The sequence below is a fragment of the Diplotaxodon limnothrissa genome, linkage group LG2 (genome assembly GCF_057381915.1).
Source record: "Diplotaxodon limnothrissa isolate DT_005_m linkage group LG2, D_limnothrissa_male_GT1.1, whole genome shotgun sequence".
NCBI lineage: Eukaryota > Metazoa > Chordata > Actinopteri > Cichliformes > Cichlidae > Diplotaxodon > Diplotaxodon limnothrissa.
Genome location: NC_140597.1, coordinates 19,857,458 through 19,872,711, shown reverse-complemented (window position 1 = coordinate 19,872,711; position 15,254 = coordinate 19,857,458). Strand labels below are relative to the sequence as shown.

The following is a 15,254-nucleotide window of genomic DNA, read 5'->3' as shown; positions in this document are numbered from 1 at the left end:
AGAATGGATTACATAGTGAGTGTTGTAATTTCATGAGAGCCTGACGTCAGATGCTAAAATATGTTTTTGTTTCGTTTGTATTAAAATTAATATTGAAAACTCAGGATTTTTTTCCCTGTACAGATTAATATTAATGTATATTAATATTAAGATTTTTAAGATGTTTGTATAGCACACACACAAATGTATAGCACACTATACATTTGCAGTGTTTGTTATATGTTGGCTTATTTTTTTCAATTATTGTGAAAAGTGAAAAAATTTAAATGTATGGGTTTATCACATCGTGTGCAGGACTGCTCTTAAGTTTCTTTGAATGCATTTCCACCACTTGTATCTGCAAAATGTTCTTTCAGTCGTCGCCCATAGCTCATGGCCACAGATGAGGGTAGATGACAGTAAACTGACTGATCTGTCCTTATTTCCCTACTGGGAACTATGACCTCACACTTAGAGATAGTTTGTAGCTGATTTACCTCGACTATAGAGATCATCACTCTAAAGATTGATTTTTGCATCCAAAAAGAAGTTGAATGCAAGAAGAAATTTCTAAATCAGGTCTCCTTTTGCAGCTTTGTTTCCAGAAGCACCTGCTGCTGTCCTTATAACGTATTTAACCTCTGTGCAACCTGAAGCTAGAACTGGGTCCTGACTTGTAAAATCTACTGAGGATGCTTAATGTCTTTTCTGAATTTTAGGGTCTAAAGATTTATTTTCTTTTTTACCTTTATTTTCATTTATATAGCACATTTAATAACAACAAAATGTTGGCCAAAGTGCTGTACAAAGACAAACAATTACACAGTAACACATAACATCAATAGCAAATAACAAATACCTGTTAACAAATAAGTAAATAGATGGGTAGATTTTTTTAGATTAAACTTGCCCACATCTCGAACTGTTTGGTGTGTAGGAAGAGAGAAATCCTGCATGGCCCATCCCCTAGACAGAGTTGGACTGAAACGGTCATCTTTGATATAGATGTAAACACAACAAGGCTGCAACACATAACCAGTGTGGAAAGTGTCTGGAGCACTTTATATAAATCATTCTTATATGAAGAAACATTGAAAGACTCCTTCATAGCATGTTTTTCTTTAATATGATGAATAACAATCATACTAATGGTGGAGGATACTGTGCGATCATTTGTTTGTGGTACCATTAAGATATCAAAATCAATCAGGCCCTTGTTTCACTCTACAGCTTAACCTACACAGAAGTAAACGTAACGCAGTCAGTTTGTGTGAATGAGGAGACAGATGGAGTAAAACACTGCATACATGTATCGACATGTGAATACATTGTATCTTTGTCGGTATAAAAAAAAGAAAAAAGAATTACAACTATTAGCGCGCTTGTGTTCATCTAACGCTTCTTCTTGTGTGTGCATGTGCACTGTGGAGGTGTGTGTTTCCGAGTCAATGTGTTCTCTACCTTTAAGCCAGTGAGTGGGTGTTAAGTGTTGTTTATCTCTGATATAACCTCCTGTCTCAATATACTGCTCAAGTTAAAACAGCTGCAGGTAGGATGGTACATTATGCTACCGCTACCCTTTATTGTTTCTCCTCTTTCTATCATCTGTAAAAGTAAATGCTTTACATTTCCTATGCTTTTATGCTGCAACTGACTGGATACATTGGAACTCATAAGATATATTGTATTGTGTATATATAGAGAGAGGTTGTCACTCAAACGAAACTTTATCATACAACATTTCTTGCTCAGAGTTTCTGCCTGAAAACGGAAATAGGACAGAGAGTATTAGCCTAAGAGCAGCTAGATTTCACAGACTAGAACAATGAGAAAGGTCTGTCTTATGATCAAGAATACTGTAGCTTACTATAATTCACAACTAGTGGACACAAGTGACAGATATCCGTTTAACATGTGTTACCTGGGTCAGAGAGTCAGCCTCTAGGGAGGCTTTGTGTACTTTGTCGTCACTACCCAAGCCTCAACTTTGCTGGCCTCCAAAGGTGCTCTGTCTGTGTTCCTGGCCTCCTATCCAACTTCCAGTTATCCTCTATTACTGTTTCTGACCACCAGTCAGACCCAAAGTCAGTCTTTAACACTGCTTCCATCGCTGGTCACTTCTAAAACCAACAGAGGAACTTTACCACCTCCATTGCTGACCTCCGAAATGGCTTGTCCACCCTGCTCAACCTCCAAACCGTTGCCCTGAAGGGTTTCTCTGCCCAGTTTGTTCTCTGGGTCAAATAAGAATTGAATTTTTTGGGTGAGTGTTCACAGAAAGACTAATTAGAGGGTAAATCCAGTTGAACACTAGTGTTGGGTCTATATAATAAACAGACTATATGATCTTTTGGAAACTTGATATACAAAAGATATTTGTTACTGCACTGATAACCACCCAGTCAACACACACATGTGGGGCCCAAATAGGGAGCAGCAGGGCTAATATTTGGGGCCCACTTGGGAAACCCAACTGGGGTCCAGCTAATTTTGTCCTCAGTTTCCATGGTGGCCCCAAATGTGTTTTCCTAGATGGGTTTATGCTGGGTCCCAGATAAGCCCCAAATCAGGCCCAGTTGAAAAAAATATGTGGGGCCCAGATGGGTAGAAGCAGATCTGATATTTGGGGCCCACTTGGGGTACCCACCTAGGACCCAGCTAATTTTGTCCTCAGTTTCCATGGTGGCCCCAAATGTGTTTGCCCAGATGGATTATTGATGGGACCCGGATGGGCCCCAAATCAGGCCCAGCCAACAAATGAGTATGGGGCCCAGATGGGTAGAAGCGGGTCTGATGGTTGGGGCCCACTTGGGTTACCCACCTGGCACCCAGCTACTTTTGTCCTCAGTTTCCATGATGGCCCCAAATGTGTTTGCCCAGATGGGTTAATGATGGGTCCCAAATCAGCCCCAGACAATAAATGAGTATGGGGCCCAGATGGATAGAAGCAGGTCTGATACTTGGGGCCCACTTGGGTTACCAACCTGAGACCCAGCTATTTTTGTCCTCAGTTTCCATGGTGGCCCCAAGTGTGTTTGCCCAGATGGAATTTTGGATAATGTAAGTAAGCTATAATTTAAATCACCTGTACAACAAAGCCAGTTTATCTTTTTTATTAATACTGATTACTATGAAATTTTAAAACAGTATGCTTTTTTATATAATACATTTTTTGTGTGGAGAACATGTTGACAAAAATGTCCACAGTATACACAAAACAATAACAAATAAATGTTATACAGTTTAAAGGAAAAACAAATGCAGCAAACCACAGCTTCTCACTCATTCACCAATCCATTGGTCCTGAAAGAAATAAAAAAAAGAAAAGAAATTAGTGCATTTTCACAAACAAAATCAGATTTGCGATAGTACTGAAGTTGTTTTGGAGGTTGTGCTGTTCAAGTTGTTTGACCTCCTACATTGAACTCTTCGAAGACCATGAGTATTCATGGAAACAGAAAAGCTATTTACAAAATGATTTACCAAGTAGGCACTCAAAAATTAAATTAATGTGAAATATTTTACCTTAAAACATTTAAGACAAATGTTTAAAAGATGTCTACATAGTTACAATGATAACTGGTGTTGTGGGCTGTCTCAGTGATTGGCACAAAGCTTAGAACAGGCAAGTGGTTAACCAGTTTTTTTGCATGGTACAGCACCTCATAATGAACACAAAACAAAATAGTAAAATGTAACAAGGGCTACATCTACCAAGGAGAAAACAGATTCCACTTCTTGAGGTGTGTGCCAGGCGGGCGCCAATAATTTTCATGTAAATCAAAAATAGGGCCATCAGATAAATCAGTGTGTTACTAATTACACTGGAAAAAATAGAGGCTGGCTCTGGAGTTCCTGGAGCTTATTCACATTCTGTGAGCAACCAAAAAACTGTTTAGTGAGAGACTTCTTCAAGTATGCTACAAGCCAGAAAGAAACGTGGTCATTCCTGCCAGCAGCCACCAACCTCCAGAACAACATGAGCTGATGGTTTCATCTCCACAATTTGTACAGTCTATCTAAACCACGTGTCAAAGTCAAGGCCTGCGGGCCACATCCGGCCCGGCATACATTTATATCCGGCCCGCAAGATCATTTTATATAGATGTACTATTATTGTTATGCATGGCCCGGCGATATGAGGCGCTAATAATATACAAACTACAGATCCCATAATGCACCGCTGAAGCCTCCTTGCTGACTGCTAGGCTAACTGGGAACATTCCCGCGTCAATCAAGTCAAACTTCTGTTATTGCGAAGCTAGCCGCTCACAATGGTGGAGAGAAAAGTTGATTCTGAATGACTGCAGCTGTAGTGAGCATCCGTTATTCAAACATCAACAAAATATCTTACAACTAATGAACTTACCATATAGCACTTCAAAAACTTTAAGCCCTCGAAATTCCCGCTTTCCATGGCACCCAACGAAGTTATATTGCCTGGAAAGAGCATTGTCCATAATGAAGGCCATCATTCTTCTTGTGGCTTCATCAACAGTGCTCCCTCTGATCTCTGCCACAACAGAAACCTTAGGACACGCAAGGACAATAATTTTACTGACAGTAGTACCATCAGTCACACCTAAAAGAAAGCAAGCACAGCTACACAGTAATTAGGCTCTATAATATTGATGCTAATTGACTGAGAAAGAGTTAGGTGTCAAAGTCAAACACTGTCTGATGTGAATGCAAAGAGCTAAATGATTCACCAAAAGTAATTTCTTAAGTTTTGGGTTTGGCATGGCACAACTTATAACTAGGTAATGTTTGGAGAAGTTATTTTATTAACAAAAATAGCAACTTTTGTTCAGCTCTCCTCCCACTCCTTCATTGCACTGACCATGTTCGAACAAACAGCAACTTTCCTTGATCATAACTGCTAGCATGAAACACAGACTGATTGAGGCATTAATCATTGAATATTGTTATTACATCATTATTATTTACCACTTCTTTTAGGAAGACAGGGTCTGCCAGTTTTTGCTCCAGTGCTGCCACATCTGCTACTGTCCGGATGGGAAATACAGCACCCTCGGGTAATACTGCAGCAACTGGTCCATCACGTTGTGTAAGGAGAGACTGTAGCATTCGACTGTGGACCCTCTGAGTGTCCTTAATGTCTTCCAGGAGGGTTAGAACACGTACAAACATGCTCGTATTGGTGGCTTGTAGAAGTTGTCTTGGAACTGGTTGTGAAACCACAGGTGAAGGAGTTGAGGGTTGTAGCGGCTGAACAAATGGATGAGTGATGTTCAGGAAGTGAGTTTCACTTGAATGTCTATTCTCCATTGCTGATGGTGGTGAGGTCTCTGGCTGTTCCGCAGTGTTGTCCCAATCCTCATCAGAGCTCGACGGGATCACTGGCCTTAAAACAAACAAACAAACAAACAAAATACAACAAACATACACACACAAATAAATAATAATCCAAACACATAATTTAGGGTACTGGTTAGTCCTACAAACTAAAAACATTAATGTATATAATGGCATCAAAAAAAAAGTCTAAAACAATTTTTTAAAAGTCAACAAGTTATAAAGCGCTATTTTGAAATCATATCTGAACCTGATGAGCAGCAAGGGTCTGCTAAAGAAACTGTCAGGTTTTTTTTCTTCTTATAATCTCAATAAATTTTTGCTTTTAAGGTGTTTTCAACACAATTACCTCCTTTTCCGCTTCCCTTTCCCAATCTGCTTCCAGAATCCAAATAAATTCCACCAAGGAAGGTTTCTAATGGGAAGCAGGAAATGCTGTCTAAAGGGCCAAACTTCCGTACATCTTGAGCTAGGTGTATTAAAGAATGTATATTATAACCAACAAAGTCAAGACCATAAATCAAAGCAAAATCTTTCACAAACTGCTTCAAAACATCCTCTGCATAATCACAGTCAGTTATCAATATACAAATCAGGACTTAGAAGAATTCTTGTAGATACAGATAACAGTATAAAGTATCTATACATTTGGCTTGGTATATTATTCAGTAGAACTGGGCTTGTGTAAAGCAAAACTTGTCTCAATTCAGTTGCTTTCTACGTGCTAATTTCAATGAGAGACCTTGGTTTTCTTGCAAAACTTTAAGGAAGATATTGCCTGACAGAAACCATGAATGCTGAAATCAGTTAGAATTTGCATAGACTGTCTGCATTTTCGGGGACTTTTTAACCAAAGATAAATAAGCTTGCGCATTACCCCCATATCCCACACCCAGCTCGTTCAAAGTGACACCCCAACCTGGTGCTCTTTGTTGGCCATAGCACAAAGTTTCATCAGTCCTTTAGTCAACATAAATTTCATGATAACATAATCTTTAGCATGTTCATCGCAATCGTAGTGCTCTTCCTCAAGTGTTTTATTCTCAAAAGAATCAGAGTACAATATTAAGTCCTGATGATGCTCTGACTCATTTTACTGTGAAACGAAACTAAAATGTTCAACAACTTTCTGAGCTCTTTGTCCTCTGAGATTGCTCCATTGCTTTCTGAAAGACAGCTCACAGATTCTGAAGCTCCAGGTTTCATCACTCTCCAATCAAAATTAAAAATTAACTGAACCAGCAGCAAAAGAAGATCCAAACTACGCTTCACATTTGATAAATACTGTCATTAATTCCCTCTTCCTGTCTTGTTTCCACCACGATTGAAAAAAAAAACAAAACAAAAAAACAAAACATCATACTTCTTGCACAGCTCTCTCGTAGTATACTTCAAGAAAAGTTTCCCCATCTGAAATATGTTTTCCACATTATTCCCTTGCTTATTATACATCAGTGTACAGTTGTGCTTAGCGCTGTTGTCAGTTGTTTTTTGTGCCAAATTGCAAAAAACTCACCTTGTTCACTATTAAAACCTCTAAAAAAAATTTCTGTAACTTTGCTCTGCTTTACTTCAGCAGCATCAGGTAATGTTCATATATTGATTCATGGTTTTCTTCAGTTTTTGTTCAACTGCAGAATATTTCTAAGGCTATCTGATTTAAAAAGCCACTCCAGGAAAATCTCCTTTTTTCTGTGTTTTATCCTCAGTTACTTTGGCATAAAGACATCTGCTGTGATGCTTACACCAGCCTTAAAAGCTGTTGTATTACAATAAAAGACCCTGACATCACTTTATAAAGTAACAATTCTAATTGTTACAAACTCAAAAAAAGATTCCTACTAGTATATTTCTGGCATGCATCAAATTTTAAATATAAATGAATTTTGAAATATACACTGCTTCTTATGTCAAAGTCTGTAAAAATAAAGAAAGAAAGAAATCACACATAACCCTTGCTACTATTCACTCCACTGTCCAACAGCAAAATCAAACCAATATACAGATATTAATAACATATTATTGTAATAGTGTGACTATGCAATTTATAAGTAGCCATAGTCATAATCAAAACAACAAACATCTCAAGTTTTGAGATAATTGCAAACCCTCCTGGCCAATAACCACACAAGCTGTCCATGCAGGAAAGCTGATAAAGGAGCATGCACAAAATTCAAACAAATTTAAGCCATAATGAAACAAATTAAAATAACAGTGCGCATGCACAAATAAGGCATCAGACAAACACTTAAAGATCACAGATCTTTAGGACCACATCCAAAGAGCAATTGCTTTTCTTTTTTATAAATAAATAAATGTGTAGATTCTAGCCAAATATACATTACAAAAAGGAAAAAAGGAGGGCCACAGCAATCATAGTAAAAGGAGTTGGCACTGTGGCCCTAACAAGACCGACCAGTTCTGCTTAAATATTCAGTTTCCCTCATGTACAGAGCTTGCACAACAGTAAGAGGCAGATTCTTGAGTCAGTACAGTATTTCTGATGAAGTTCTCACTAAAACAACTACACATATAAAGTTGCATACTAAAGTGTGTATAAAAAAAAAAACCCAAACAAATCAAGAATACCTATATTTTCTTTTTTGCTTTTTCTGGAAAAATGAGAACAATGGCAAGAAAAATGATGATTATGTCTTCTACAGAAATAGAGTGCTCACTGATCTGCCTCTCTGACTGCTGTGCATGCTCCTGACACAGGGGCAAAAGCTGGGGACTAGTTGCTCATGGCCATGGCCTACCCTCATCACTTAGCCGTGAGGAATGAAGCTAATAAAGACAACACCAAAGCAATTTTGGTTGCTCTGATAGTGAAAATACCCTCCCATATTCCTCCTAAAAAACTAGAACTTTGTTAAATTGGTCTAATACAGTCCTTTATTAATACTAATCATAGAGAAAAACCAAGATAATGTTTAAGTACAACTTGATGTTAAGTACACGCAGTAATTAATTTTGGTGCTAGTTAAGCAGTATACAGGACACCAGAAAATGCTTTCAAACTGTGAAAATTGGCTAAATCCAACATTACCTAAAAATTTAAACTAGCTTAGCCTTGCCTGAGTGCTAGGAAAAAGTTCGCCAGCACTTGTGCCATACATTACTTTGCAGCATCATAACTTTGTAAACATTTAATTTATACTTAGGGATTCAAATTAAGTCAAAAAGTTCTTACCGTTAGTGCAGAAAATAAGTCCATAGCTCAAAGATGAACTTAATCCAAAAATTGCCAGCTTAACTGTCAGCTTTGTCCAAGGGCGCGAAATGAAGAATGTTCCAGAATGGGGGGACGAGTTTGAGAAAACCTCGTGATATTTCATGAAATAGCGCGAGATTTCGAAAAGCACTCCTACATGGAGTGAAATTTTTTTCCCACTCAAATGTAAAACCATTTGTTTTATTTTATTAAGCGTCTTACAATTTTAAGTCGCATCTGTTCTTTGTGTTTCACTTATATTAATATATTTTATATGTATATTTTGTTATTAATTAAATATACATATGCTGCCTCTGGCATAATTTATTATCAGTTATTTCATCTTAATTCATGTTTATACTTACACATGACTAATAATTATACTTAACTAAGATCGTTAAACTCAGTTGCCTGTTCATGCAACTTCCCATATGTTACCCATATGGTGCCCATAGAATATAGCCCATCTGGGCTGGCTCAAGTGGGTCCTACTTGGCTAACCCAGGTGGGTCCCAGATTGGATGCCCATTGTAAGCCCATCCCCACTTGGAACCCCCATAGCCCATGTGGGGCCCACATACTGGTGTTTACTGGGCAGTTTATGAATAATGAATCAAACCTTCTACTTTGATCATATGTGCATAAGAGCATTGATGTTCACTGCAGTGCCTAAAACAAAAAGCCTCTCTTACACATAGGTTAGGCCTCTGTGTTAAATCTGTGCCATGGGTATGTTGCAAACACAAACCTTTCTGAAACCCTGCACTATGACCTATGCCAGCGGTCCCCAACCCCCGGGCCTCGGACCGGTACCGGTCCGTGAGTCGTTTGGTACCGGGCCGCGAGAGTTGAGGCTCAGGTGTGAAATGTCTGGTTTTCAGGGTTTTTATCGGTTTTCAGCATTATTTTGTTATCGTTTTGATTGTTAACTCTGTTTTCCTGGGTCTTTTCACGTGTGTTATGAATAAATCTTCTTTTTTTCGGTACCGGTACTAGTTTTATTTTGTTGTATTTATCCGCGACACCTTAAAGGCCGGTCCGTGAAAATATTGTCGGGCATAAACCGGTCCGTGGCGCAAAAAAGGTTGGCGACCGCTGACCTATGCTATAATCCAGTGTTCACCTCCTTACTGTAACTACACACTGCATCAATGCAACTTCCAGTAATTGTGACTGTCCTGTTCACTTGTGTATTTCTGGTAATTCTTTTGAAAAGATGATTGAGGCAATAATTATCATTGCCTGTCTCCTGGAGGAAGATCGCCAAAACTATTGGAATGGACATGAGAACATGTAGAAAGAAGTGCAAAAACTTGAGGGAGAAATATATTTGCTTCCAAAAAAGAAAAAATGGGAAAAAACAGAACAAAGAGTGGGGACTCACAAAAAAAATGTCCCAGCATTTTACTTGTTTCTATCATAACTGGCAACACATATAAAACACTGGAACATGACCAAAGCGTACCATGAGCATGACTACTGGCAATGGTGTGACCTTCTTGCATAGGCTAAGTGACCCTAAATGGCTCTAAACCAGTGGCGGAGCGGGGGGGGGGGGTGGCTTACTGGGCTTAAGCCCGGGTTGTTTTTTCAGAAGCCCGGGGTCTTTTGGAGTGTAATTTTTTCATAGTTAGATGCCTGGCTGACACTGTGTAAAACAAGAACTACAAACAATATTCGAAGCACATAGTGCACACTGTGGGAATTTACGACTGTGCATAAATCCCCCCTAATATTGGTATGATCCGAGCTCAGACACTAAGCGGGGCGGGGCAGCTGCTGCCTGCGAGTGTGCTGTTAGAGAAACGCAGCCAGGCAGACAGAGGAGAACTCAAGTTCGACCAGGTGACCACAGCAAATCATTCGTACTGTACAAATAATGTAAATATGACGGTGTATCGCGAAAGATTGATATCAAAATGATCACTTGACCCATATTACATTACTTGCTCTTCGAGTGAATCAACAAATGGCGAAATGAAAAGCCAAACAACAACAGTGCTGTTTCTTTAGAGAGTCTTAGCTTACATGTGTGTTTATTTCATATATTCAGTTGTTACTCTCCACGGCTAAATAAATCGGTTTCAGTAATGCACTGATATACAAGAATGGACATAAGGGACTTCTTTCAAAGAAAAAACTCTGGTAGTATTTTATATATTATGCTTTGTATGTTGTTCAGTATATTTCTATGCAAAACAAGAGGAATTTCAATATACAGCAGTATATTCACAGTTGAAACCAGATATTTACATACACTTTATGGAAAACACAAGAACATTTTTTCACTGTACAACATCAATTTAGAGTAAACTTGTTTTGTTTTGGTTAAATAAATATTAAAATATCTTTTGAATTAGTTAAATGTCAGAATAAAGAGAGACAGAGCTGTCTATTTTTCATCACTTTCATCAAATTTAGGAGTACATATACACTAAGTTTATTGTTAATTAATAAGAAACTCCAGATGATTCCATTCTGAGCTGAAGAAGCTTCTGATAGGTTAGTAGAGTCCATGTGAGTAAATTGGTGGCACACCTGTGGATGCATATAAGGCAAAACACAGAGCCTGTTTCTTTAAAATGGGAAAATCAAGAGATGTCAACCAAATCACCTGGAAAAGAATTGTGGAGCTCCATAAGTGTGGCTCAATTTGAATACAATTTGGTGCCATTTGCAATTAAGAAATACAGACAATTTCTCTCTTTACTCTTAAAGTTAACAAATATGTTTTTTGTATTTATCAATCTAAAAAAAATTAACATTTAGTCTGATTTGATGTTACAATTAAAAAAGTTTTTTTTATCTGAAGAGTATGTAAATATCTGGTTTCAACTGTATATTTATAGCAGGTGAGACATAAATGTTAGTCAAATGGTTGTTTACCAAAAGTATCACCGTATCATAGGTACTCATGTATCTCCCCATATGGAAAAGAAATAGTAAAAGCATATATGATTTACTCACGAAAGTGGCCACTTTCTCATTACGTTCATATATTGTTTTAGGAAGTATCCAAAACATACAAGTTTCATTATATAATTCTTCAAGGGATCTTATATCTGTTTTCACTCTTGTATGCTTTTCATACAAGTTTCACACAAAACAGATACAAACTTTATAAGATTTATATATATCTTTTCCATATGGGTCGTACCTAGTGTTTCTTTTTAGGTTTGTTATTTTTCAAATTCTATATTTTTTAAGTTATGCAGGCTTCTTTGCACAACAAGGCTAAATAATTATATAAACTTTTCTGAATCTAAATAGTGTACTTTGGTAGAATTAAAAAATAAGTGTAGTGCAGGTCTATGATGATTTTTAGTGCTTCTATCATCTAGTTCTGATTCTGGTTCTGTCTTGGTTAAGTCCTCAGTAGTCCTGATTTTGAACTCTTGTAGTCCTGTTTTAATTCCGGATCAGTTCTGGATCTGGTTGAATTGGGGTTTAGTCCCTGTGTCTTGATACAGCCCTGATTTTGTTCTGCCTTGCTGCTTAATTGTGATGGGATTTCCGGCTCTTTTTAGAGAACCGGCTCTTTCGACTCGGCTCACTAAAAAGAGCCGGCTCTTTCGGTTCTCAACTGGCTCTTCAGGTTTTTTTGTTGCTTTAATTAATTAATTATCAACAACAATATAAAATTATGCACAAAAGGAATTAGTAATGTAAAAAAACGTGGTTTTCTTTATGTATGTTTATATATAAATATTTATGGGGGCCCCTAGAGACGAAACACGTACAAACTCCAAAACACATTTCTAGCGTTAACTGAACTTCCAAAACAAAGCTACTTAGATCACTTAAATTACACAATCAAATTCATATGTCTGTTGTTTTTGTAATTTGTAATTTGTAATTTAATACACAAACACTATACACTATATATATATATATATATATATATATATATATATATATATATATATATATATATATATATAGAGAGAGAGAGAGAGAGAGAGAGAGAGAGAGAGAGAGAGAGAGATAGAAGCCACTGACATAAAGACAAGAAAGCTCCTTACCATGCATGGAGGGTTTCACCCCAAATCCAGCACCCTGAGGCTGTACGCTAAGCGGAAGGAAGGGGGCCGGGGACTGGTGAGTGTCAGCACCACAGTCCAGGATGAGACAAGGAACATCCAAGAATACATTGGGAAGATGGCCCCAACTGACCGAGTGCTCAGTGAATACCTCAGGCAGCAGAAACCCAAGAAAGAGGAGGGAGACGAGGAACCATCATGGAAGGACAGGCCCCTGCACGGTATGTACCACCGGCAGATAGAGGAGGTGGCTGATATCCAGAAATCCTACCAGTGGCTGGACAAAGCTGGACTGAAAGACAGCACAGAAGCACTAATCATGGCAGCACAAGAACAAGCTCTGAGCACAAGATCCATAGAGGCTGGGGTCTATCACACCAGGCAAGACCCCAGGTGCAGGCTGTGTAAAGATGCCCCAGAGACAATCCAGCACATAACAGCAGGGTGCAAGATGCTAGCAGGCAAGGCATACATGGAACGCCATAACCAAGTGGCCGGCATAGTGTACAGGAACATCTGTGCCGAGTATAACCTGGAAGTCCCGAGGTCAAAATGGGAGATGCCCCCAAGGGTGGTGGAGAATGACCGAGCTAAGATCCTGTGGGACTTCCAGATACAGACGGACAAAATGGTGGTGGCTAACCAACCGGACATAGTGGTGGTAGACAAACAGAAGAAGACGGCCGTAGTGATCGATGTAGCGGTTCCGAATGACAGCAATATCAGGAAGAAGGAACACGAGAAGCTGGAGAAATACCAAGGGCTCAGAGAAGAGCTCGAGAGGATGTGGAGGGTGAAGGTAACGGTGGTCCCCGTGGTAATCGGAGCACTAGGTGCGGTGACTCCCAAGCTAGGCGAGTGGCTCCAGCAGATCCCGGGAACAACATCGGAGATCTCTGTCCAGAAGAGCGCAGTCCTGGGAACAGCTAAGATACTGCGCAGGACCCTCAAGCTCCCAGGCCTCTGGTAGAGGACCCGAGCTTGAAGGATAAACCACCCGCAGGGGCGTGCTGAGTGTTTTTTTTTTTTATATATATATTGTGGTGGACCACTAGAGGGCTCCACTCACACCCAGTGTAGAGGAAGTGTGTTCCTGTGTTTTGTGGCGTGATATGCGCAGTTGATGTTGGAGACGAATAAAGAAGGAGTGAGAACTGAGAGCTGTGTCGTTGATGCTTACCTCCACATTGGTGACCCCTGACTCGAGCATGCAACGGGCCGTAGATAACGCACACTCCGCTATGGATGCATCAGCGGCCGCTGGACCTCCGCCTCCTGTTGCAGCTATGTTCACTGTGGCGCTGAAACTGCCGGACTTTTGGCTCCATGACCCCCCGTCATGGTTCGTACACGTGGAGGCTCAGTTCGCCCTTCGCGGCATCTCGGCTGACGACACGAAGTATCACCATGTGGTGGCCTCGCTCGACCCGCTGGCCACCCGTCGCGCGATGGCGCTCCTCCGGGACCCACCCGCCCAAGGGAAATACGCCGCCCTCAAAGAGCTGCTTCTTCGGCGCTATGCCCTCTCCGACGCCGAACGAGCCGAAAAGCTCCTCAACCTGTCAGGCTTGGGTGGCGGTACCGCGCTCGAGCTCATGGAGAACATGCTATCGTTGCTCGGGCCGGATGACGGTGGTTTCCTCTTCGTGCACCTCTTCCTTCGCCAACTACCGGCCGCCGTGAGAGCTGTCCTCGCGAACTCTCCGCTTCTGCCTGCGAAGGATTATCGCTCCCTGGCTGAAGAAGCGGATCGTATTCTCCTGGCTAGCCGCACTTTCGACGTTCACGCCCTGGCTACGGACACGCCGGCGGCACCTTCCACGCCTCCACCTGCCTCCCCCGGAGCATCCGCCCCCTTGCTGACGGCAGGGATTGCTACACGCCGGCACCGCGGAAAGAGCATCTGTTTCTACCATCAGCGTTTTGGCGACAGAGCGCGTCGCTGCCTGCCGCCTTGCGCTTTCACGGCCCAGGGAAACGGACCCGCCAGCGCGCCGTAGCAGCCGCGACCGCTGGCAATACAGAAAGGCTGCTCTTCATAGAGGACTCGCGCTCCGGGAGACGTTTTCTCGTGGACTCCGGCTCCCAGAAGAGCCTCCTTCCCCCTACCGCTGCCGACGGACTAGCAGCGAACTGTGGGCCGCAGCTCATTGCAGCTAACGGCTCTCCCATCAAAACGTTTGGGGAAAGGTTGGTGACTGTTTGTTTTCATGGCCGGGATTTCCAGTGGAACTTTGTTGTTGCTGCTAGCTCTGTACCTATTTTGGGTGCTGATTTCCTGTGTGCTCATGGACTACTTGTCGATGTCGCTAACAGACGTTTAATCGATGCTCTCTCGTTTTCTTCGCTACCCTGTTTTACTCGGGCCGCCGAGCCCCTGATTCGGGCTAATGTAGTGACCTCCGGGGATGCTTTTCAGCGTTTGCTTTTAGAGTTTCCATCGCTGTCTGTCCCTAATTTCTCTAGCACGGTAACGAAGCATGGGGTTGAGCATTATATTCCCACGGTCGGGCCCCCGGTGTTCGCGCGCGCGCGCCGCCTCGACCCCGCGAAACTGTCCGTCGCTCGGGAAGAGTTTGCAGCCATGGAGCGCCTTGGCATTGTACAGCGTTCGAACAGTGCATGGGCCTCTCCGCTTCACATGGTGCCCAAATCGGACGGTCGGTGGCGGCCATGCGGAGATTTCCGCCGTTTAAATAATGCCA

The 15,254-nt window shown here is 41.0% G+C and overlaps 1 protein-coding gene across 1 annotated transcript; it reads right to left on the bottom strand.

The window, feature by feature from the left end:
• Nucleotides 1–3,798: 3,798 nt before the first annotated feature.
• LOC146638354 (uncharacterized) lies at nt 3,799–5,700 on the bottom strand. The gene is made up of 4 exons (XM_085364015.1): nt 5,645–5,700; nt 4,927–5,344; nt 4,349–4,508; nt 3,799–3,899 (listed from the first exon to the last, which is right to left on the bottom strand). Exons 2-4 carry the CDS (start codon nt 5,266–5,268, stop codon nt 3,799–3,801), a joined length of 603 nt encoding a protein of 200 aa, XP_085220141.1. The 5' UTR covers nt 5,269–5,344; nt 5,645–5,700.
• Nucleotides 5,701–15,254: the final 9,554 nt, after the last annotated feature.